Here is a 26,669-nt window from a genome sequence, read left to right as displayed (position 1 = left end):
GAAAAAACACGCCCCTGAGTGCTGCATGTTTCAGTGCTGTAAAGTGGCAGTGTAGACCGTGCTCCCAGCGCTGGCAGGTAGTCCCCACATGGGTGTGTTTTTTTGTAAACCTGCAGCACTTTAATGTTGGTAGTGAAGACATACTCTTAGTTACAAGTCAGCCATGATTTTACTTGCTTGCTTTTCTTATCAAAGAGGAAGAAATTAGTCCTAAGAGCCCTCACACATTATTACTGAAAATGAAACCAAATACATCCAGATTTTGCAATGTATGTGATTGAATACATTTTCTTAAAATATATTTTTAAAATGATAAATAGGCCAATACGGCAGATTATAGAGCTGACGAACAGCTACTGCATATGGTTTTAAAATGAGCATTATACACATAGCTGTTTCAGTCTCTTGTGTAAACAGATATTTAAGGACATGTTTAAAAAAAATAATTTCCAAAAGATGCCTGAATTTTATATTAGGGGCTATCGGATCACATTTATTAGACTAACTTAATTCATTAGATTGAAGCTAAATTTGAATTAAATAAAGGGGAAAAAATTCCAAAGAAAATATGTTGCTAGACATTTAGTAGAGCGGTTGGAAAACAGAGAAAAACTATTCATGAAAACATTTGCTTTTGTTTTTTGTCAAACTTTTCCAACCAGACTTACTTTTTATGATAAGCTCCTCTATAGGAACCAACTCCAGTCCTACTATTTGTTCCAAGAGAGACACCCCTACATTTGTTGAGAGCTCCACTGACTCCATGGGACCCCACATTGGCATGAGGGTCCCTCTGCAATGATCAGGGTCTAACTCTTAGGCCCTTCTTAGAATTTGTCACCATTTCCATTGTGATAAATATAATACATAAAATATTTATTTATAATGGAAATAAATATATATTACAGGCAGGCCTCGTAGCACTACCTATTATTAAGGCTACCTGACACTTGCCATTGTAAGACCCTGTTTTCAGTTGCTTATAACTTTTCCAAACTTAAACCACTTGTGGTGAAATTTTCCATGTTCAGCGTTCGCTACTTTTTTTTAATTTAATTTCAGCCAAAATAGTTCATATGTTTTTGAGAACAAAGTTAGGGTAAAATATGTTGCTTTGGGCCTATTAAAAATTTTTGGTGATGTTCTCTTTGAAAAGTTCTAACTTCTAACCCATGCAGGGACTTAAAACTTGGCAAGGGGTGACGGCCTTTGGTCAGGAAAGGGACTTTTGCCACTCCCAACTCCAAGGCTCAAGTTGATCTGCAGTGTTCCAAGGCCTGTAGCGTCATACAAGCTACTGCACAGGAGCCACTGAGCACTGACCTTCTTGCTGATCCACTCCCCATCAGTACAGAAGGTGGGCTGATGCCAAATCAATGGGAAGGGGCCTTTCTGCTTAAGCCCCAGCATATTAAGGGTTACGATGAGGCAGGGAACCTAATTCTATCTCATACTTAGTTCTTGGTTTGAACCTTTGTGTTAATAAAATCAAAATTGAGAATCAGACCTTGGGCTGAGCTGTAACTGAGGACTTTATTGTACCTTTACTAACTGGTGTATCTACCCACGACCTTCCAAAGGGAAGTGCAGAAGCATTGGATTTGAACCTGGCGTTGCAGGTATTTCAGACTTGATGTTTAGGCCACTAAACTATTCTCTGCAGCTTTAATTCCCTTTCCCCCCCCCCCCCAGCTGTGCAGCTCTCACTCCTAAAAACTCTGATCAGAGGGAAATCTTTTAAAAATACTTCAGTTTCACCCCAGACCAAAATATTATTTATACACAGGCTTATGGATGGTAGAGCAAGGTCATCACAATATCGAAGAATACAAATTCCCAGCTGATAATCAGGGGAACAGAATTTAGTATCTATAGGCTTGGAAGGATTCAATATTTATCTGTAAATGTTGATAAACACTGATTTCCCTGCACACACACAAACCAACAAAAATATTTCCATTGATGATAATCAAAATTTACAGACAGGCAAAATAAGAAAAATGCTGCTTGAGAACTGATTTAAGTATACTTACTTTGTCAACATCACATGTCAAAATACACAATTTGTGTATTTAACAGTTAAAAAGCTTTAACTTTTTGAATCTCAATATCTACTGCCATTAGATAATTATTGTCTGACACCCTTGATTGTCTGACCCCCTCAGAAATTCCTGCAACTGTGAAACTTTAAATAAATGCTTAATAATAAAATGTCAAAAACTATAAAAAATAAAAATCAAATTCTGCCAAGCCTTACTATAACAACGAGATTGATATTTCACTCTAAAATGCTGTATAATTTTTTGACAGGCAAAATGAGCATCACAACAAAGTTATGTACATCACTTTTATAAGACAAAGTGAAGCAATACAATTTATGGTATTTGGAATGTTCTCTCATATGGTCAGAAGTTCATTTTTCTGAAACTAGGTCACAGGCCATCAGCAGGAAAATTGTAGGGAAATGGGGGTGGGGAAGGAATGAAAACAACGTTAAGAACGCATGCAAATTAGTTTAGATAATATAGACTTCCAAGAAATGGATTGTGATGAACTCAGATCTTTCGTAAAGATCTTTGGCTTTGCCAGGCCAACATTAAATCAATACTTCTAAATTGTCTATTAAAGTCTTTACTGCCTGAAATTTTAGAGACCAAACTTTTCCACAAAGGTTAATTTATTTTTAACTGATCCTGCTTGGGAAGGAAATGAAAACAGAAAAAACAAAATGAAAATGTTTAACTATCACCAAAAGTTTCCCCTTAGTGGCTCTTGCAATGGGTGGGATTTACCCAGTACTCCAAAGTGTAGTAGATGCTTCACAACCAAGCTAGCATGTCTCTACTCTGAGGAACATACCATCCTGCAGGATAGATCAAGAAGAGAGTCTCAAATTGCTTCACCTTGAGCATCTCAATCAAACCAGCTTTCAGAGTAGCAGCCATATTAGTCTGTATCTGCAAAAAGAAAAGGAGTACTTTTGGCACCTTAGAGACTAACAAATTTATTTGAGCATAACCTTACAGCTCACTTCATCGGGTGCATGCAGTGGAAAACACAGTAGGGAGATTTTTATATACACAGAGAACATGAAACAATGGGTGTTACCATGCACACTGTAACGAGAGTGATCAGGTAAGGTGAGTATTACCAGCAGGAGAGAAAAAAAACCTTTTGTAGTGATAATCAAGGTGGGCCATTTCCAATAGTTGACAAGAACATGTGAGGAACAGTAGGGGGGAAAAATAAAGCCCACTGCCAACTGTGTCCACATATCTATTCAGGGGACATCATCACAGGGCCTAATCACATCAGCGGCTCGTTCACCTGCACATTACCAATGTAATATATTCCATCATATGCCAGCCATGCCCCTCTGCCATGTACAATGGCCAAACCGGACAGTCTACGTAAAAGAATAAATGGACAAAAATCAGATGCCAAGAATTATAACATTCAAAAACCAGTCAATCTCTCAGGTCACTTGATTACAGATCTAGAAGTGGCAATATTACAACAAAAAAAACCTTCAAAAACAGACTCCAAAGAGAGACTGCTGAATTGGAATTAATTTGCAAACTGGACACCATTAAATTAGGCTTGAATAAAGACTGGGAATGGATGTGTCATTACACAAAGTAAAACTATTTCCCCATGTTTATTCCCACCCACTGTTCCTCACACATTCTTGTCAACTGCTGGAAATGGCCCACCTTGATCATCACTACAAAAGGTTTTTTTCCTCTCCTGCTGGTAATCGCTCACCTTACCTGATCACTCTCGTTACAGCGTGTATGGTAACACCCATTGTTTCATGTTCTCCATGTATATAAAATCCCCCTACTATATTTTCCACTGCATGCATCCGATGAAGTGAGCTGTAGCTCACAAAAGTTTATGCTCAAATAAATTTGTTAGTCTCTAAGGTGCCACAAGTACTCCTTTTCTTCTTTCAATCAAAACAGTAAGTGCCCTTGTGAGGCTTGAACATGGTACGTGATGGGAGGAAGGATGTCAGCTTCAAAAGAACTTTGCTCCATTGATACAGTCATACTGGTGCCCTCTTGATTTAATATTCAAGATCATTAACAGTGGATTAGAGCTAATTAGGAATAAAACACTTTTATTCCAGAATAAGACTGTCCACATGGAGTAAATCAGGAATAGTTAATCTGCTATAAATGCACATGCTACTTTATTCCAAATTAATTTTCACATACAGCCCTAAAATCCCCCCAAACCCACAATCTCAGCAGGTCACAAACAAAAATTAAGTAAAATAACGTGAAGTATACAAAACACGAGATAAAAACAGAATTTTTCCATCTCTGCTCTCCAAACCTTATTTCTGTTCTGCAGAATCCTGCTTTTTGCTATTCCATTGGTGGGGGAGGGGAAATAGAATAAATATGAACAATTCTCACATACAGGGCCTGATCCTGATCCATTTTGGTTCATAAGGCCTGATTTTACTGGGAAATGCAGGTGCTAAGTATCCCCCAGAATTTGTCCCCTGGACTGCTATAAAGAAAAAAGAACTCCATATAAATAAGAAATTATAGCTGGTTTTCTATTCAAATACATTCTCTTTTATTTTCAACTTTCAAATCCTATATCATCCAGCTAATACAACACAGTTTTACAAAAAGGTAGATCGTGCCAAACCAACCTGATCTCCTCCTTTGAGAAAGTAACAGATTTTTTGAGACAAAGGAAACACAGTGGATCTAATTTACCTAGATTTCAGGAAGGCGTTTGATACCGTGCCACTTGGTGAATTATTAGTTAAATTGGAAAAGATGGGGATTAATATGAAAATTGAAAGGTGGATAAGGAATTGGTTAAAGGGGAGACTACAACGGGTCCTACTGAATGGTGAACTGTCAGGCTGGAGGGAGGTTACCAGTGGAGTTCCTCAAGAATCAGTTTTGGGAAAAATCTTAATCTTTTTATTACTGACCTCAGCACAAAAAGTGGGAGTGTGCTAATAAAGTTTGAGGATGATACAAAGCTGGAAGGTATTGCCAATTTAGAGAGAGACCGGGACATCATACAGAAGGATCTGGATGACCTTGTAAACTGGAGTAATAGTAACAGGATGAAATTTAATAGTGAGAAGTGTAAGGTTATACATTTAGGGATTAACAACAAGAATTTTAGTTATAAGCTGGGGACGCAGCAGTTAGAAGTAACAGAGGAGGAGAAGGACCTTGGAGTATTGGTTAATCATAGGATGACTATGAGCTGCCAATGTGATATGGCTGTGAAAAAAAGCTAATGCGGTCTTGGGATGCATCAGGAGAGGTATTTCACTAGGGATAAGGAGGTTTTAGTACCGTTATACAAGGCACTGGTGAGACCTCACCTGGAATACTGTGTGCAGTTCTGGTCTCCCATGTTTAAGAGGGATGAATTCAAACTGGAACAGGTACGGAGAAGGGCTACTAGGATGATCCGAGGAATGGAAAACTTGTCTTATGAAAGGAGACTCAAGGAGCTTGGCTTGTTTAGCCTAACTAAAAGAAGGTTGAGGGGAGATATGATTGCTCTCTATAAATATATCGGAGGGATAAATACCGGAGAGGGAGAGGAATTATTTAAGCTCAGTACCAATGTGGACACAAGAACAAATGAATATAAACTGGCCACCAGGAAGTTTAGACTTGAAATTAGATGAAGGTTTCTAACCACCAGAGGAGAGAAGTTTTGGAATAGCCTTCCAAGGGAAGCAGTGTGGGCAAAAGATCTATCTGGCTTTAAGATTAAACTCAGTAAGTTTATGGAGGAGATGGTATCATGGGATAACATGATTTTGGTAATTAATTGATCTTTAACTATTCAGAGTAAATAGGCCTAATGGCCTGTGATGGGATGTTAGATGGGGTGGGATCTGAGTTACCCAGGAATTTTCTGTAGTATCTGGCTGGTGAATCTTGCCCACATGCTCAGGGTTTAGTTGATCGCCATATTTGGGATCGGGGAGGAATTTTCCTCCAGGGCAGATTGGAAGAAGCCCTGGAGGTTTTTTGCATTCCTCTGTAGCATGTGGCACAGGTCACTTGCGGGAGGATTCTCTGCTCCTTGAAGCCTTTAAACCATGATCTGAGGACTTCAATAGCTCAGACATAGGTGAGGTTTTTCACAAAAGTGGGTGGGTGAGATTCTGTGGCCTGCGTTGTGCAGGAGGTCAGACTAGATGATCATAATGGTCCCTTCTGACCTTAGTATCTATGAAACTATGAATCAAGATCTATTTGTTTGGTACTCCTGGAAAATCATAACTGCAGACTGAAATTTAAAATAAGTTATGAATTTGCAACGATTCCCAGGAGTTAATGTTTCCTGCTGAATTAATAGGAGCCCTTCCCCACTCTTTTCAAATTACCGGAATCACATCTTCTACAATTTGATGAAAAATAGAGCAATTTTTGGTTTGTGAAGAGTTGGTTGACATGGTAAAAGTGATAACAGTCTTTAATAACAGTCATTCCACATCATTTACTGCTGGTACTGTATTATGAACAAGTTGGAGTCTTTTTCAGCTAGCATGAAGGAGGGATGGAAATTTCTAATGTGTGCCACAGAATCCAGAAGTCAATTTGAAGGATTCTATTTGCAGAACCTCGATTTCTCTCTGCATGCTAAGGAACATATTCTGGCTGCTCATCATTATTTATATTACAATAATCACCAGCTGAGATCAGGACCCCTTTGTGGGAGGCACTGCATAAGCACATAATAAGAGCTCTTGCACCAAAGAACATATTTTAAACGGACAAACAGAAGGGGGTGGGAAGAGAAACAGACACAAATAGGTAATTTTTTTTTTTTGGCCCCAGGTAACAAAGCCAGCCAGTGGAACAGATGGGAATAGAACCCCATCTTCTGACTTCCAATCACATGCCCTATCCACTAGGACCATAGTGCCTCTCACACATGAAGCCCTCAGGCTCAGGGGAAGAGGGTAGGCACACAGCCTTTCTTTTCCCCCTCTCCCAACGTCCCTGTGCAGGGGCAGCAAAATCCTAGTCCTGCTAAACCCAGGGTTGTGAGTTCAATCCTTGAGGGGGCCATTTAGGGATCTGGGACAAAAATTGGGGATTGGTCCTGCTTTGAGCAGGGGGTTGGACTAGATGACCTCCTGAGGTTCCTTCCAACCCTGATATTCTATGATTCTATGTGGTGTGGCAAAGTGTTAGTATTCCTAACTGACTAGACATCCCAAAGTGGGTATGGTAGAGAATTGGCCAAGGCCTCATCGCTACCAACTGGTGGCCCCTGAGAAGGGCACACGCTAGATCTTTTTAAAGCATAGTTGTAGTTGCCGTCTCGGAGCATTCTCCCTCAGAGCCCAGGACTGTCTTTGGCCTCAGCCAATAGAATGCCAACAAAAACTTCTGCAAAGCATGGTTAGAGGTACACAGTGTTGCTGTAGCTTTAAAAAGCCACCACATAACCCTGTTTCATCTCTTTGTATAAAAACCGCCCACTATTACAGGAGTTCAGGATGAGATTGTGGAGATTTAGTTTTCAGTGTCAAACGTGCAATTTTTTAGGAAATTAAACCCAAGTTACTTCATATAATATTGTTCATCAATTATTTCTTACAACAAAAGGGCATCCTTCATTTCTATATGCAAATTTATCCACCCAAACCAGATGTTATCCAACTCTGATTATTTTTAAATGATTGTAATTAGTAACACAAAATGATCACCCCGCATCCTCTCTTGGTTTATGTATAATGTTCTTTAGGCGAGAAGTTAATCCCATATTATTTTAAATTCCAGGCACACTTCATTTTCCTGGTGTGCCTTCACTTTAGGCCTTTGTCCCACATAAGCCCTAAACTTGACCACAGTTTCTCAACATGCTTTTACCATTGCTTGGCCTCTTCCAGCTAGCCAAACCACATTAGATAAGAGTTCAGAGGAAGTTAGGTTTTTGAACTATATTTAAAAACGTTACGAATCCGATGAAAAAATGGCTTCCTTCAAACATGGACTGGGCCACAGATTTTGGTATCAGGAGATTGTGATACCGTTGTTATCAACAGATGTAAATTGCAAATTTTTACGATCTGAGGAAACCTGAAACACACCTGTGCCAGTCTACAAAAACCCCCGTGGAACACTGCAAAAAAAAAAAATACACCTTTTGATTTGGAAGAACGCCACAATACCCTTAGCAAAGTTCCAGCTTTTTTTTTTTTTTTTTTTTTTTAAAGCTGGTGCCCCAGTATTAAAACTGTACACAGAATTTTACAGGAGAAGATAGTTTAATCCTCCCTCTGATCCCCTGTGCTTTCTAAATGAGTGCGTACATGAATTAATTCTCATTGTGGTGACAATTAATCAGGGCATTGGGCTGGACCAAGACGAAGGGTGAGTCCTCAAGCCTCAGCTTCCTCCATCTCCCCTCACCATGCAAGGCGTTTTGCAAAGATGTGTTTTATATTCAGTTCCAGACTGGCAAGATATTCCACCCTTTCCAGGTTTATCAAATCAACTTCAGAGATTTAGTGGGTATTAAAGAGAGAAAAATCTTTACAAGAAGGTAGAGAGTGTAGTTTTTACCTGTGATTTATTTATTTACCTGTAATAATTTATGAATACTTTGTGTTCTATATTCTTGGGGCAAGGGAAGGTCTGTATCTTGATTGGGTTATTGTGATATTTGCTGTATGCATATATTGAGTCAATTTAATAGCAGAACTGAGAGGAAATGCACCTTGGAGTGGCTTAGAAACAGATATACACTTCTCAGTGAACACTTCAAAGACAATGCAAGAGCCATTCATTTGGATGCCCTGGCTTTGGGCCCACCCCCACCGGCTCCGACCCCCTGCAGCGGTCATTAAAGATATTTTGGGGCCTGTGAGCTGGGAGAATGAGAACTTTGGCTGGTTTTAAAGAAAGGCAATTAAGGATAGGGGCAGAGGGAGTTAAGGACAACAGACTAAGAGCTAGACCCCCAGAGGTTATGAATCTGAGTTAGACAGATCTGTCTAGGACTCTAAGATAGATAGGCATGCATGTAGACCATTTGTTGTTTTAAAATCTATTAATCAACAGTAAAAACAAAGCATAATTTAAAACAACACTCTGGTTTAAGGCGGTTGTTTTGGTCACTGTATTCACAAAGGGTCACAAGCTTCTGAAGGGAAGAGCCACAGATATCCAAATCCAGTCAGACCTGTTGAGCAGGCATGCTTGACACACAGGGTACCATAGACTAGGACCTGGTCTAAGAGTGGGAGAATTCACCCTTCCAGAGGGGAAGGCATGAAGCCTGAGACCTGAGGGAGTGCACTCAGAGAGACCAGAGAAGGGGTAGGAGAGACACGATTATGGTGACCAAATAGCAAGTGTGAAAAATCGGGATGGAGGTGGTGAGTAATAGGTGCCCATATAAGACAAAGCCCCAATTATCAGGACTGTCCCTATAAAAACAGGACATCTGTTCACTCTATACACGATATAACAGTGACATAGTGGTATCAGTGTTGTACGATGGTGACAGTGGAGAATTTCCAATAAGTGAGCACAGCAGTAAAAACAAGCATTGTAGAAGGAAAAATCTAGAGAAAAAATGTCGTGTGTTCTTTTCAGGAAGAAACTAGGAAAAGATAAATAAGAAAAATGAGCTATGAGCAGCTCAAGAAAGATTAGCTAGCAGATTTATACAAAGAAAGGAATCTTCTAAAGAACTGAAAAAGTCAGTGCTGGTGACTTTGCTGTTTGAAGCTGACCGGAGGCAGAATGGGTACCAGACCAGTACAGAGTAGGGTCCCAGTTCTCTTCCAGAGCAGGTGGGTTCTCCAGAGAACAGAATGGATGGGTAGGGCCGGGGTGCTGGAACCATTTTTATAGTGAGGGTGCTGAGAGCCATTGAACCGCACTGTAAACCCTGTATATAATGGAAACCATTTCAAGCCAGGGGGTACAACAGCACCCTCAGTTCCCCTAATTCCAGCACCTATGGGTAGGGCCAGGAGCTTTGACAACAACTTTCAGAGGGAAACGAGGAAGACGGTGTCAAGAGCATAGGCAGTGAACAAAGGAGCAATCTGGCCCCATCCAGACTGGGTTCAGCGATTCAGCAGCAGAGGAGGAAAAACTAGTTTGAGAGAGAAAAGCTGCAATGGAGGCCAAGCACCTTGCTGTTCGGAAGCCAGAGAGACCAGAGATGAGGTCAGAGGTGCAGCTGGCCCTGCAACTGTAACATTAACAGGTTCAAGATTTTTACTGGTCCATTAATGGGCTCAATCTAGATCATTTCAGAATCCACAGAGATTGGTATAGTGCATCACTATAAAGCAGCAGAGTTGGAAAGTGTCTTAGTTTCGAGCTGAGACAAAGTAGGTGATGTAATGCTGTTTATTTCACTAACAATTACAATACAGCAACTTTCATGCCAGTATATGTATCTTCAAATAATCAACTGAAGGGAGACATCGAAGCGAGCGCCCAAGCTTTCGCTATTGTTGCAGTCCCTCAGCTACAGTAACTTGTGTATTCTTTTGACCATCAAGCCTCTACGGACATCTCCCATTTATTACTAATTTGAAAGGGTCAAGCTTAAGAAAAGATCTAGGATTCTCCGATTCTCTCAAATAACTCCCTGGCTCCCTCTGTTAAACAAAGCTGAAGAACCAGTACTATAGTTTGTGTCAAAATTTAAACCCCAAAAGACAGAGAGAGCAGCAAGCTTTTTCCTTCAGAAGCGAAATTTGTTAGCACTGGACAAAAAACTGTTTGAATTTCTTGTCCAATTTTTTTTTTGTGGGGGGGGCGCTAATAAACTTTTTATAAAGATAGTAGCTCATAATGGAACACCGACTGACTTACACCAGAGCTAAATTTCATCCACTATGCCGTTATTGTTAACTTCTGAGCTCAGAACTAACTGCAAACTTCTCAGAAAGTAACCTTTCTGTAGTTCCAGAAGGTACTCATTTAAAGTCCTTCAGACATGCCCTCATGCTGTTTACATTAGACTGTTTCTTTATGATGAAATGGGATAGGTTTTTTCCAACCTCAAATTAGTAAATTACCTGGAACCCCAAAAAGCTTTAATTAAAACAGCACAAAGAGAGTTGGAATGGTATTCATTTATAACTATATAAAAGCCAATCTCATCCAATTTTGGTAGCCTAATATAACAGCTGTGTAGACCACAGCACATGGATCATCTCTCCTGATTAAACAAAAACCCAACAAACTTTCTTTAAAAAAAAATGCTTCTGACACTTGATGAAGTATATATATTACCCTGTGTGGTTTTTCAGAGTTCCCCTTCCTGAGTCTAAGTAACTTTCAGTCTGCTTGGGGTTTTACAGGACTTTATTTTCCCTTTGATTAAGTAATAATCAATAAAAAATATGAAAAGTAAAATCTCTCTTTTTTGGTGATGTGTGCAAAATGTATTGCACCCAGTTGTTCAAAATCTCTCTCATATGCAAGGGCAAACAGCTTTATTGTTATAGTTTTTCTTCAGTAATAGAAAAGCTTTTTTCCTTACTCAGTCTTCCACTGGCAAATTAATATTCAACATAAACAATGAACACACTGCATGGCCTTTGAACGCAGTGGTTGCTAGGAAGCCTGAAGAAACTCTGGATTACAGCAGATTAGCCAGCCAGCATCAAGAGATTATTCACCAGTAAAAATGTGAGATTTTTCTAGATTTATATAATTTTAAATTCATTCTTCATTGATCTGCCAATCTCTTTGTGGGCTTCCCCACATAAATTTCATCCATATTTGCAATAACTGCCACAGCTTATGGGCAGTTTGCCCTGAAGGTATTGAAAATGCTAATACTAAACATCAATGCTTCTTACTATAAATCAAATTTCAAAACTGGTTTTTATTCATTACTAATGAAAAGACTGTTTAAAAATGGTGCACCGTCACTTCTCTCGTTAGGAGCCTGCACTTCTGCTTTAATAATAAACTAGATTCCATTTAGAGACTGCATTTTTCAAAAGCTTTACGTGTAACACAGTTCTTCATAGCACCACCTAGTATTTTTGTACTGTTTAAAGGAATAATGTGTACATACCCGATTTTCCACAAACAATTCTGAGTTATATTTACAGTGTTTATTTGTTTAAGGTTTTTAGTGCCATAGTAAAGAGTCATTTGCTTGTTTGCCTATCCCTATCTTATATCCCTGAACTAAAGCAATCAAGCCAGAAAACAAGCTTTCCCTCTCCTCTCCCCACTCCCAAACAATGCAGCATTTAATTTAAAATGACCACAACAATACTAATGGTGATTAGGTTAAATGACTGGACAAACAGAATGCAGAAGTCTGAAAAGCCTACGTGTTTCAGGCACTTTCTCCTGTACAACATTTTGGGTGACAAAGAATGTATTTGTAGTCAGAATCACAACTTTTATGCAAGAAGACTTCCTATGGATTTCCTGTGAGGAAGAGATTACTTTAAATAACTAGACGTGCTTAGATATAGTACGCATTCCTCCCAAATCTACTATTTGGAAGGGCATTGGACAGGGCTCTTTTTAAAAAAAAAAAAAAAAGCAAGCCACGCACCAAAAGGCCACAATTACATTTACAGCTAAAATTCTACCTACTAATATAAAAAAAAATCTTTCTGGTTTTCATTTCCATTTTGTTATGCCTTTAATAACTTTACTAGATTACTCATACTAGACGTGACACCTGCTTTTCTTCCTCCATTGCTGTGCTATAACATTAGAAATCAGTCACCTGTATATTCATAGCTGTAACATCCCTTTTTGGGATCATTTTATAACACATTTATAATGAATGTTACCCTTCCACCCCCTATCTCACACACAGAGACATCTACTCTAAAATACAGATAGCTATACATTTGATCCTAAGGTGGACTCAAATTTGATCATACAGACCCTGTCAGGATAATGCTTTTGTGAATTCAGACTGTTTCCAGGAAGAATGTATCTGAGTTGCACTCCTGCGTTAAAAAAAATATTAAATAAATAAATAAACCCACCAACTGTCAGAAACACTACTGAAAGATTCTTCTGCTTCAGACCTGGTTTCCATACTAAAAGAAAAGCTTAGAAGTATTGTCTGAGACAAAACTGACAAGGTGCATCTCAAACTAAGAATATCAGAAAAGTCATAAAGAATAACTGTTTAGACTTTAGAAGTACATGCTGGAGTCAGATCTGGCTCACAGATTCTTTTCTAAATCTGCTGCACCATCACCACTCAGAAAATATACCAACCATTGTAGCTTTCTTCAGCTGCTTAAGCATAAGTTATACTTGTCATTTTCCTTAAATATGATCCGTCCCATGAAAGAGAAAATCAAAAAGACTATTGCCAAAACAGCACAATATTCTTATCTAGGCAGATTTGCAATATAATGCACATTATTTCCTTTAGGTTTTGGGGTTAATGACAGAAAAGTCATGAGACATTTTTAAAACATGAGAAACCACTCCTGGCTAAAAGAGACATGTTTATTAGGAAGGACGATAATAAAGTAAGAATGTAACTGAAAACCACAAGCTTTGGTTCAACCTTTGGAACATAGATGGGACTGGAACTGTTTTCAACTATGCATGGTAAAATACCTTCATTTTCCCTCTCCCTCCTCTTTTTTCCCTTTTAAAGGAATCTGCCTACTCAATCTAAATTAAGCCTTAGAGGAAAAATGTGCCTTCATGATAAATTGGTATTTGACATCATAGTAATGAAATGTTCTGTCTGATCACAATAATCAAGCAGTAGAACAACAAAGAAGATTTCCAGGATTCTCCCCCCCTCCACAGCATTCTCTCAAGTATTCTTCCTGTGTTTCTCGAATTTCTGAATTACATGGCTGATAAGATTCATTTAGAAATACTGAGGCTTTTTTGATTACATAAAACCCTAATTTGAAGAATAAACCCTTCCTTATTTTTGCCTCTCTCTGTTTTTACATTTTTGTGCTTCTTTTCTGCCATTCACAAACATTTTGATGCAGGGTCCATTATTTCCATACAACCTCAGTTTAAAACAATGAACCGATGAATAAACACATGTATACTTACGCATGCACACACACACTCTTTATACATAAATACAGCATTTATATTCATTTTCACTACGGATACACTTCTCTGTATGGAAATATGCTTCTGAAACCTGACTTGCTTGGAATAGGGCAAGAGCATTCAGAATTACAGGTGGCACTTCTTTCGAAAATGCAATATAGATATGCCCCCATTGAGATAACTGAACTTAACCGGTTGGAAAGGGAATGTTTGGTTTGATAGTAAATATTCAGCACATACTTATTCATAAGCACAAGAGCAAAGGGGCCGCTCTGATCAGAACACCCAGGTCATTTTTATCTATCCTGAGCTGAAAATATAGATATGAAAAATACTTCCTTTCATTTATTTTATTTTTTATTAATATATTTTAAACACCATATTGAGAGGGCCCTGCTGTGAATCTTGCTGAGGTACAAAATGGTGGATGTCTGCTTTTTTTTTTTTTTTGCATTATTCACAACTTATGCTATCAGTCACCGTATACCCTTTTACCTATCAACACAGTATTGGCGAGCCAAATAAACACCCAACACTGAGCCTTGCAATAAGCACAAAAATGCTGTTACAAACCTGATGTCATGTAGCCCCGTGATGCCTGGGCAATAAAAGCTGGTGGGAAGTGTTTGTGCAGTCGGTAGTCCTTTTCACTGCGGGACCTCATGCGGTCTGAGGCCCGGTCAGAGAAATCTGAACTAGGCCAGGCTCGCCGTAAGGTTGTACTCCGTGTCTTCTTCATTTTGAGGCTACCTGCAGTCTAATCCTCCAGCAGCAGTAGCATGAGTCAGGCCTCACGGCGTGCTTGCGATGCTTCGTTTCATTAGTCTACCACAGCCACAGCTTGGGTAGAATCTGCAAACATTTTGCCACTACCTCTTCTATGAAGCAAACTGCAGGTCTGTTCCTTTTTTTCCCCCCCTCGAATGATCCAATTTTTACACACGTCCCACAATGCATTACACTTCATTTGCAATCAGTCCAGCTTATAGCTTCCAGATTCATGTGGAGGAAAGGCACATTATGTGGCTTCTCAGGCAAGGGGGGTGAGGGGGTAAGGGACTGCAGCGTGAAAAGCTCTAGGATCCCAAACAATAGCTCGATTCAGCATAGGAGTGCTTAGTCAAGTGTGAGCCAGAACACAAAAAGACCCAAACAAATTAGGAAAGCCCCACTGCCTTTGGTTTCGACCCAAAACACAGAGCGCCCAGGAACTGTAGAAAGCAGGGTCAAATATCCAATGGCACAGGATTAGAATGATGCTTTGATAACAGTGAAAGTCATTTTTCTTCACCTATCAGAATCCAAGCCAAGAATCCATGGAAGCAGCCTAAACCATTGCTGCAGTAATCATTCGATCAATCTTCCTGTTAGCAGCACCCACAGCATATCCATACACACTGGATGTGCATGTGTCTCATTCACACATCTTTCACATATGACCTACAAGAAGTAGCAACTGTATTCTTGCAGAATCCAGGAAACACAGATGGTCATAATGGCTGATGCTTCTCTGTCTTTTGCCCTCCTTCAGCAGTTTGCCAGTTGTTTCTTTTGTGCGTGTCGTTATTTGTTTTAAGGGATATATGTATATTCCTCTCTAATGCACTAGCTCCTGCAGGCTTGGGAGGCGAGGCTGCAAATTAATCCAAACATTTGCTTTCAGTGAGTCAACCGTGTATAGTCTGCTCAAGTTGCCACAGCTCCTCCGCTGAACAGTTCTCCGCCTTGAAAACAGTGAATAGCTATTGAAGGGCAGGAAACAAGGCAGCCACCCAGTCTCATGCTAATCAAGAAGCTGTCTTAAGTTAGACGCACTGATCCTGTCAGGCTTCACATTTTAATGTGAAACACCCTTGGGCTCACTGAAACCTTGGCTTGTGCCCCAGCCTATAATCAGCTTGCATATATTTACATACAAAACTGCGTGTTTTTAGGATAGTCCAGCCCCCCTGAGATGGAAGGAAAGAAAATCTTTTGTTTGGAAAGGATATTTGCTACCGAACTTCTTCCTCTGCACAAACCCAATAGAGTGTAAGTCAAAATGAGGATAGCAGGAATTGGTTCATCTGACAGCTGCAAACACATTCCATCGCAGAGGAATCAAGCTGGCTTGAAACTATAATGGAAACAGCTACTTCGCTCTCTCTTCTCTAGTTGTTAACCACTACCAACTGGCTAAACGGCAGGAAGGCCTGCAACCTCTTTAAAAATCAAGGCTCAATACAGCTGTTTCTAGTCCCACAGCCAATCATTATAGGACAACAGTGCATGCAGTGGGGGTGGGGAGCAGAAAGACAAAAACAGATACATTTCAGCTTGTAGCCAGTCTGGAAACACCCAAGCTGCTGCTACATGAGAGTTAAAACCCATTTGAGTGAGAGTTGTGATCTTCTGAACTGTGCACTTTTTAGCTATTATTCTCAGTATTAGGAGTTTAACTAAAAACTTCACTCTGATTAGAAAAGATTTTAAGGGTATTATAAAATTTAATAATACTTAGCATTTCCATAGTGCTTCACTTCTTCAAAGTCCTCACACGCAATTATGACCCTTCTAAGATTTCAAGGCTAGCAGGGGCTACTGTGATCATCTAGTTTCAGAATAGCAGCTGTGTTAGTCTATATTCGCAAAAAGAAAAGGAGTACTAGTGGCACCTTAGAGACTAACCAATTTATTTGAGCATAAGCTTTCGTGAGCTACAGCTCACTTCATCAGATACATTGATCTAGTTTAGGATCATTGATCTAGTCTAGAATCATCTAGTTTGACCTCCTGTATAACACAGACCATAGAACTTCCCCAAAATAATTCCCAGGGCATGTCTTTTAAGACAAAATATCTAATCTTGATTTAAAGCCCGACAGTGATGCAGAATCCACCACAACCCTTGGTAAGTTGTTCCGGTGGTTAATTACCTTCATTGTTAAAAAAAATATGTCTCATTTCTAGTCTGAATTTGTCTAGTTTCAACTTTCAGCCATTGGATCATGTTATAACTCTCTGCTAGACTGAAGGCCCATTTTCAAATATATGTTTATCCACTGTTGGATTGCTCCACATCTATTTTAAAATGAACTTTTATAAACCACCAATTCAAGTAAACTGAATTGAAGTGGTTTCTTTTTGCATGGAACCAAAAGGGTTAACCCCTCACCACCACTCATAAACACACCCCAAGACACCCCGGCCACACCTACATACTAATCAATCTTTCAAGGTTTTTTTTCTTTGCTGTGCTTGCACGTCATGAGGAAGCTGCTTCCCAGTCCTGATGAAGAACTACATTGTGACACAGATGGATTCCAAATGATCCACCTCTCCCCTCCACACCCCCAGTGCTGTTTCCTGTAATTAAACAAAATGATATACATTAACAATTAAAACCACATATCAAAGAAGCAGGAAATGCTCCAATAGTTTCCTATTCTATAGATTACATAATATTCATCCTAACACAGAAATTCCAGTTATCTGAATTTCAGATGCCTTGTTGAAGAAATATTTAGGCTCAGGTTTTCACTGAAGTATGAATTTATAGACTTCTAAAAATATATTAAACACAGAATTTCTCCTTAGTGAGGCTTTTACAGCGGACATATTTGTAATGGGAAATGTGAAGAATCCATGCTGTCATATGAAGTTTACTATAATGCAGCGTTTTAAAACATCTCTTAAATTAAAACTCAACTAAATTTATTAGTTCAGCTTTAAATTACTTCTTTAATGTAAGTTACTCTTTCCTTCTAAAACTTATTTCACATTTTCAAAGGGTAGATAATTATAGTTCTGTAACTTTGACAGCAACTCCAACTCTTTTAATAGTGTTAAAACTCTGAGGGCTGGAAGAATAAGCTGAGCATTGGGAATCAGTAAATATGCAATTAAAATCTCACAGCTGACTTGTGTTGCTTTTGGCAAGTCACTGCCTCAGTTTCCCTACCTGGGCAAAGCAAATAAGAATTATCTGTGGTTTATATGCTCCTCTCCTCTTGACACCAGTAGGAATTACATGACTAAAACTCCACATATAGCTTTGAAAATGAAATATTGAGGGATTCTTTCCCATATACCCTTATTGCCCAACAAATATGTGTAAAAATTTAAAGGACGACATTCAGGTCATTTTTCTGTACTGCTACAAAGATGCATGTTTCCTTTGACGCTTCTCCTTCATGAATTGAAGGCAACATGAAAATGAAGATCAGCAAATATATGACCGAGAGCTCCATTTAAAAAAAACAATTAGATAAGATTTTAAGTACACAATTACTAAACAGTCTGGGTTTCATCCCCCATAACTATATGATGCTTTTGCTGGCCAGTGTTTTCAACCTAAAAGCAGAAGCCATAATAATTAGAGCTCTCCTCAGAACTCCTAAGTTTTGTGTAGACTAGGAAAAGTGACTGAGTTAAGGTCGGGATTAGTTAACACAAACTAGCTAAGTGTGACCTAAAAACTCAGCCACTTTTCCTAGTGCAGATACAGGTCAAGTCATAGCCAAAATCCTAGGCTGTAACTCTACCAGCTAAAAATTGAGCTAAAGATATTCCCTGAATCTACATTAGGAAAAATAGGTTTAAGTTTAGGTCAAAGTTAGCCAGTTCACATTACCTATCCCTGACATAAACTCAACCTTTTTCCTAGCCTAGACAAAGCCTTAGATGGCAGTCTGTTTTATTATGGCTTTATAATAATGTGCTTCTGCACAGGAGAATGGAGCTGCTATTCTACTGCTCCTAAAAATAAAAGGACGGCTGGACAGATGAAAAATAAAATAAAAAAAAAAAGACATTAGGAAAAAGAGGAAGTCATGAGTCAAGGGTCTAAATGGAATAAGTGATAACGGGGTGGGGGGGAACAAGGTCAAGAAATAACACTAAGGGCTTGTCTTCACTACCAAGATATGTCGACCTAAGTTACAGTACTCCTCCAGCTATTCACGTAGCTGGAGTCAACATAGCTTAGGTTGACTTATCTTCATTGCACTGCATCGACAGGAGACACTCTCTGGTTGACTTTCCGTACTCTTCTTGGAGAGGTGGAGTACTGTGGTCGATTGCAGAGTGCTCTGCCGTCGATTTAGCGGGTCTTCACTAGACGCGATAAATTGATCACTGCTGCATCGATTGCAGTGAAGACAGTGAAGACAAGCCCAAAGTGAAGAGGGGAAATAACAGACTGACAAACAAGTAGGGCCACACAAGCAGTGATCCTGACATTGGCTTCCCACATAATTATTCCCTACTGAAAATTACTGAGTTGAATTTTAGAGTCTACCCCGCAACAGATCAATCTTTACAAGAGTGGGGATTTAAGGAACAGCTCTATTAAACACAAAGATGTGTGTGCTCATGCCACTGATATGCAGAATATTTAACTCTAATTCTTTACTAATAGCCTGAGAAACACATGGACAACAATTAATTTCATTTTACTTTACCTTTTTTTTTTTTTTTTTTTTTTTTTTTTACTTTGAACAATGCACATATCTTACATGGTAACCTGAACATTTAATTTCCTGATAAGTTCTAGGTACAGCAGATGCAGGATGTTTTCATGGTAATATGTAATGTATATGGTTAATATAAGATCACATCTTTTCTTCTGAATGAGTACGTGTGTTTTTCATGGTTAGTGCTTTGGGACAGAGTATATTAGGGTAAAAATGCAGCCCATGTCATAATTTAGTGCAAATTAATACATTTGTCCCAGAAAAAAGTCAAAAGTCAGATTTCAGTTAAAATAAATAAATAAACCATCACAACACCAAACTTCTCTCCCCCCTCCCCCCCCATGTTTTAGATGTCAGTCTGAAGCATGTTTTAGAGGCCATCTCTCACTTGCAGCACCCTTATTAGAGTGGCCATCTATGCCTCTCTCCTCCTTGTATTCAATATCTAAGTCTCTTTCTAGGCCCAGACTGGAAAGCGTTTTCTGACATATCTGAAAGATTTCCTCCTTTTGAAGGGAGAAATCTAGAGCAAGTTTCCTCCTGCTATTGTATCTATTTGAAGCCAAAGGGTGTTAACTAGAGTGAATCAAATGTGTAACTTGAATATCAAGTTTAAGTTTTGGCTGTTTTGTTTGGGGGAAGGAGGGGAAAAGAGCTTCAACCAAACTTGTCATGATCCAATTCAGCTAAGAATGAGGGAGCGGGGGAATGCCCCCTGCATATAGGCATTAATAAGGGATTTTGTTATTTGCTCTAGGAGGTATAGAGGAGAAAGGGTCTGGCTCATGACTATAGGCCCTTTCATTACTTTGTATTTTTTTTTTTAAAAAGAAGAAGAAGAAGAGAATGCCTTGACCAGGTTCAAGTGAAGTTGTTGTTCTTGATGGTTATTGTTACTGGTGGAGGCCCTTAAAATGACTCAACTGGTCGGCTACCCCACACACATCATTAAAGAGAGAGGCAGAATCGGGGGTGCACTGGCCACAAAGGTCCTGAAGCGTTTTGAGATGAATCAGAAGAAACCTACAGCTTTAACATCCATTTCCCCCACTTAATTTGTGTAATTACCAGAAGCAGACTGCCTAGAAATGACCACTTCAAAGATGCTGGCTTGGCATTATACATTTAAAGAGAATGACTTAGAATACCCTTGATATATCCTAAAGCAATTTTTCTATTATTAAGTGTAACCCTTCTGCCAGGCCAAGTTGATAGCAGCAAGGGCCGGGTTCAGTACACAGGGGCTCCCTCTCATCAAAGCAAATGCAAAACTGGCTCGAGCCCCCACCCAGTGACCTGGGAAAATCTTACACACCCCCTGGGTGCCTCAAAGAGGCAATACTTCCCCTCTCGCAAGCACAGAGTCTCGTGTAGTAGAGAATCTTTAATAACATGAGGTAAACAACATCAGCATTAAATTGGGGAAACACCACAACTAGTGTTCATTAACCAAACCATGAGCAAAAAAAATTGCTCCCAGAAAATTGGGCCACATCCTTTCCCTCGGGTTCTTGAATCCCAGAACCCAAACGTCTCGAGTCCAACAATCCACAAATCACCCAAAGTCCAAAAAAGTCTAGCTCCAGAGTTCAAAAGTTCATCTGCAGAGTGTTACTCCCCAGTCTGGCTAAAATGTGCCTGTGTGGGGGGGAAAGAGGTAAGGGGCACCTTACATGTCCTGAAGCTGACTGCCCCACAGGGCTCTGCTCTGCTACGCTGTCTCACGAACAGCTCCGCTCCACCACGACCAGCTCCGCTCTGCTCAGCTCGCCGTCTCATGAACACACCGCTGTCTCACGACCGGCTCCGCTCTACCACGACCGGCTCCGCTCTACCACGACCGGCTCATGAACAGCTCCGCTCCACCACGACCGGCTCCGCTCTGCTCACCTCGCCGTCTCACGAACAGCTCTGCTCACCTCGCCGTCTCACGAACACTCCGCCAGCCTATCCACGAACAGCACCGCTGCACTCTAGATCTTCCGGCTCCCCACTACTTGACACAGGGCTCAGTGATTTCAGCTCTCAGTGATTTCAGCTCACAGTAGTGGGAGCCTTAGTGCTGGTGCACCATAAGGCCAAAGTGAATGCAGCACAGTACCTGTAGCAAGACTCTTAATAGACCCAAAATTAGCTCTGACATTCCACAGTGGAGAGAGACAGAGGTGCAATTGGTGCTTCAGCCCTCACAAAGGGGCCCACACCACCAGGTACTAATACCTGTCTCAAGCCTCTCTCAATTCACAGAGTTTTGGAACCCATGTCCCTTGCCTAGCGAGTGCTACTCAGTTGATGGTGAGTCCCTCCATCATAACAAAAGGCCAAGTACAGTTCCAAGCACAGTTCCCATAATCAGGGTAATAACAATTTATTCTTCCCGCCCCAATAACAGAGACACTGGGGATCCCACAACAGCCAAAGTGACCATTTGGGCAGTTATGGCCTCATTCTAGGCGGGGTGGGTGTGCCTATGCAAATGAGATCAGCCCCTGAAGTTCTTTTCCACAACTTGCCACACCTCACCACCAGATGTCAGGGTGGAGCCCATCCTGACTCTGCTTCCATAAAAAGTGTGCTGAACACCCCAAACGCCTGGTGAGTTTACCGGAAGTTAAGGAAGCTCAGTAACTTGCAATAATTGCATAAAAGTTTCAGATGCTTTCATGAGTTATCTGTTTTGGTCCTCCTTCACATTTAAACAAAATGAGCAAACAAGTATTACTAAGCATTTCTATTGCATGATGATCATCAGAGTCCTTTATAAACATTAAATAACTAATCCTCCTTGACGGAATTAATTATTACTATCCCTGTTTTCCAGATAGGGAAACAGACAGAATGAAAAGTGACTTGCCAAAAATCATACAGCAAGTCAGTGTCAAAGCTGTGGTTAAAAATCAAGAGTCCCTGACTTCCAATTTACAGACCACACCTTTCCCTGATTTATGAAACATGTGATTGCTCCCATATGACATGGTGTGTCCAGTGTTAGCAAGATGCGGATTTTGAAGTAACATTATGATCCTCTTTTAAATTAAAAAAGTAACAAACCAATTTGTAAATAGAAAATGGACAGACCTTTAAAATAGCAGGGCTGGTGGGTGCTGCCATTTTAGCTTTCGAGGCCTAAGGGTCAACGGCTCAGATTCTAAATGAAATGAGAGTTTAAACTGACAAGACTCCATCTTGACAGTAAAATCAAAATGGGGGAAATAATCAAGACACACATGAACAAAGCTGAAAAAAGCTAATGCAGTCTTGGGATGCATCAGGAGAGGTATTTCCAGTTGGGATAAGAAGGTTTTAGTACCGTTATACAAGGCATTGGTGAAACCTCACCTGGAATACTGTGTGCAGTTCTGGTCTCCCATGTTTAAGAGGGATGAATTCAAACTGGAACAGGTACAGAGAAGGGCTACTAGGATGATCCGAGGAATGGAAAACTTGTCTTATGAAAGGAGACTCAAGGAGCTTGGCTTGTTTAGCCTAACTAAAAGAAGGTTGAGCGGAGATATGACTGCTCTCTATAAATATATCAGATGGATAAATACCAGAGAGGGAGAGGAATTATTTAAGCTCAGTACCAATGTGGACACAAGAACAAATGGATATAAACTGGCCACCAGGAAATTTAGACTAGAAATTAGACGAGTTTTGGATTAGCCTTCCAAGGGAAGCAGTGGGGGCAAAAGATCTATCTGGCTTTAAGATTAAACTCGATAAGTTTATGGAGGAGATGGTATGATAGAATAACATGGTTTTGGTAATTAAATATTCATGGTAAATAGGCCCAATGGCCTGTGATGGGATATTAGATGGGGTGGGATCCGAGTTACCCAGGAAAGAATTTTCTGTAGTATCTGGTTGCTGAATCTTGCCCATATGCTCAGGGTTTAGCTGATTGCTCTGGAGGAAAATTCCTTCCTGACCCCAAATATGGCAGATTGGAAGAGACCCTGGAGGTTTTACGCCTTCCTCTGTAGCATGTGGCACGGGTCACTTGCTGGAGGATTCTGTGCTCCTTGAAGTCTTTAAACTACGATTTGAGGACTTCAGTAGCACAGATATAGATGTGAGGTTTTTTGCAGGAGTGGTGGGTGAAATTCTGTGGCCTGCGTTGTGCAGGAGGTCAGACTAGATGATCATAATGGTCCCTTCTGACCTAAATATCTATGAATCTATGAACAACAGCTTTACCCCTCATTTTAGGGAAAAAATGAACCTCAGTCCTAAAATCAAAGTTTCTATATCTGTGTGCTCAAGGATTCATTTCTACATTACTACCCCGCCTTGCTCATTGCATATAGTAAATCATATGTCTCAAAGAGGAAATTAAAGCAGCTTTGCTTTATTACCATTGGCTAAGTTTGATAGTTGACAAGCTTCCAACATAATCACAGAAATCAGTTTTGGTATGGTGCTTAATTCCCTGCAAAAAAATGCTGAAACTTCAGTCTCTATACTGTTATCATGTAATGAGAATCCTTTCAAAGCCTGTAGAAATAAGCAAGGAAGAATATGAGAGTTAGTGTTTGTATTGCAGAGGCAGTCTCTACCAAACAGGCAATAGAGGTAGGGTGACCATGTGTCCTGGAAAACTACAAATAGCTCCAATTTTCAGGGGCAGTCCTGGCCTCCTAGTTGTATTTATAAAACTAGGGATTTTCTAAGTATTTCAAGCTGTGATGTGGCCTAAGTTTGTCCTAAAGTTACTGTGCAGCTGGAAAAAACGGTTACTCATCTTTCGTAACTGTTGTTCTTCAAGATGTGTTGCTCATGTCCATTTGATTGTAGGTGTGTGTGCTTGCCACAGGCACCGGTGCCGGAAGTTTTTCCTTAGGGGTATCCGTAGGGGACCAGCTCTGGCATGGCGCACATATGCGTGAGTATAAGGGGTGCTGCCAGTCCCCTCCCTCCCTCAGTTCCTTCTTGACAGAACTACGACAAAGGGGAATAAGGGTGGGTCATGGACTGGACGTGAGGAACACATCTCGAAGAACAGTTACGAAAGGTGAGTAACCAATTTTTCTTCTTCGAGTGTTTGCTCATATTCATTCCATTGTAGGTGATTCCCAAACAGTACCTCTGGAGGCAGATAGGAGTTTATGGACGTGTCAATTGCAACACAGCTCTGCCAAATCCAGCGTCATCCCTGGCTTGCTGGGTGATGGTGTAATCCATTTTGAAGGTGTGCATCACAGCTCTGCAGATGTCCTGGATGGGGACATAAGCCAGGAAAGCGGCAGACGATGCCTGAGCTCTTGTGGATTGAGCAGTTACTATTGGTGGGGGCGTCACCTGTGCCAATTTGTAGCAGGTACGGATACAGTTGATAGTCCAGGACAAAATCCTCTGGGATGCCCTTCATTCTGTCAGCCACTGCAACGAAGAGTTGAGTCGATCTGCAGAGAAGCTTAGTGTGCTCTAGGTAGAAAGCCAGGGCACGCCTAATGTGTAGGGTGTGCAGGAGCCTGTCCTTGTTAGACACATGTGGCTTTGGACAGAACACCGGGAGGAAGATGTCTTGGTTGACATGGAAATGCGACACCACTTTTCGCAGGAAGGCGGATGGGGACGCATTTGGACTTTATCCTCGTAGAACACCATGTGCGTTGGCTCTGACGTAAGAGCTTTAATCTCGGAGACTCACCTTGTTGATGTAATAGCTACAAGGAATGTGACCTTCCGCGACAGGTGGGAGAGAGAGCAAGAGGCTAGAGGCTTGAAAGGAGGACTGGTAAACCTGAAAAGGACTAGACTGAGATCCCATTGGGGGAACCGGATCACAGACTGGAGGAAACAGCCTCTTGAGGAACCTGATCGTCATCTTATGTGAGAATACTGATCTACCCCGGACATGCATCTGGAATGCTGATACAGCTGCCAAGTGCACTTTAGTAGATGAAAAGACAAGGCCCTGTTGCTTTAAATGCAGAAGGTAGTCCAGGAGGGATTGTAAAGAGGCACTGGCAAGGGAGACATTCCACTCTGAAGCCCAGCAGGAAAAGCATTTCCACTTCACGAGGTAGACAGCCTTCCACTAGAGCTTTCTTTTTTCCAGAAGAACCTGCTGGACCTCCGTGGAGCAGGCTTGCTCCTCTGGGCTCAGCCACACAGCATCCACACCAGCAGGTCTGGATGGCCTGGGGAGTCCATGGGGTTGCCACTGCCACATCCATGAGTGTGCCGAACCAGTGCTGGCGAGGCCAGGCCAGGCCAGGGCAAACATGACGACTTGTGCCTTGTCCTTCTTTATCTTGAAAAGGACCCTGTTGATCAGTGAGCTTGGCGGAAAGGCATACATGAGACCCTCCGACCACGACAGAAGGAATGCATCCAATAGCGAGCCGCAGTCAAGGCCTTGTCGTGAGCAAAATTGGTGGCATATTCTGTTCTGTTTGTTGGCGAACAGGTCCACTTGGGGAGCTCCCCACTTTTGGAAGAGCATCCGGGCAACCTCCAAGTGGAGGGACCTTGTGGTGAGAGAAGAAGGACCTGCTGAGGCAATCCGCCAGCGTGTTCCAGACTCTGAGGAGCGGGAGGCTTCTAGGTGGATAGCATGCTGGATTCAGAGGTCCCACAGGCAAAGGGCTTCCTGACACAGGACTGATGCCCGGGCTCCCCCTTGTCTGTCGACGTAGAACATGGAGGCTGTGCTCTCTGTCAGTAACTGCACCACTCGACCAGATAGATAGGGAAGGAATACCTCACATGCCAGGCAGATGGCCCTGAGCTCTCTGTTTATGTGAAGTGACTGCTCCTCCCACGACCACAGTCTGGAGTTTTGAGGCCTTCAAGGTGCGCTCCCCAGCTGAGGTCAGATGCATCCAACACCAGGGATTCTGTGGGCCATGGAGCCACAAATGAAACCCCTTCCATCACTGGATTTGGATTGCACCACCATTGGAGGGAGAGGAGTACCTGGGGCGGAATTGTGAGGAGCCTGTCCAGGGGGTGTCTGAGGAATAGACCAACAGCAGCCACATTTGAAGGCAACTCAGCTATAGCTTGTGTGCTGGACTATGTAGGTGCACACAGCCATGTGCCCTAGGAGTCCGAGACAGATCTGAGTTGCCGTGAGCAGGTGTGTGGTGACTTGGGCACTCAGATCCAACATTGCCCTGAACCTGGCTTGTGGTAACAATGCTCTGGTTAGGTA

At 41.1% G+C, this 26,669-nt stretch overlaps 1 protein-coding gene across 4 annotated transcripts in view; it reads right to left on the bottom strand.

Annotated features, from left to right (window-relative positions):
- Window positions 1-26,669, bottom strand: part of STOX2 (storkhead box 2) — a 144,878-nt gene that overhangs the window by 103,316 nt on the left and 14,893 nt on the right. For 2 of the 4 annotated variants that reach the window (XM_073341765.1, XM_073341769.1), the window contains exon 1: window positions 14,631-14,710. The exons of 1 other annotated variant lie outside the window; for it this stretch is intronic. Coding sequence is in view for 1 of the 3 variants with exons in the window: in XM_073341761.1 (XP_073197862.1) it covers window positions 14,631-14,796 (166 nt within the window). In the remaining 2 variants the exon portion in view is untranslated. Of the gene's footprint in view, window positions 1-14,630; window positions 15,852-26,669 lie in introns of those variants that run through there. One more of the 4 variants, XM_073341761.1, reaches the window with a different exon arrangement.

The sequence above is a fragment of the Lepidochelys kempii genome, chromosome 4 (assembly GCF_965140265.1).
Source record: "Lepidochelys kempii isolate rLepKem1 chromosome 4, rLepKem1.hap2, whole genome shotgun sequence".
NCBI lineage: Eukaryota > Metazoa > Chordata > Testudines > Cheloniidae > Lepidochelys > Lepidochelys kempii.
The sequence above is the reverse complement of the archived record's forward strand: the minus strand, read 5'-3'. Positions and strand labels throughout refer to the sequence as shown.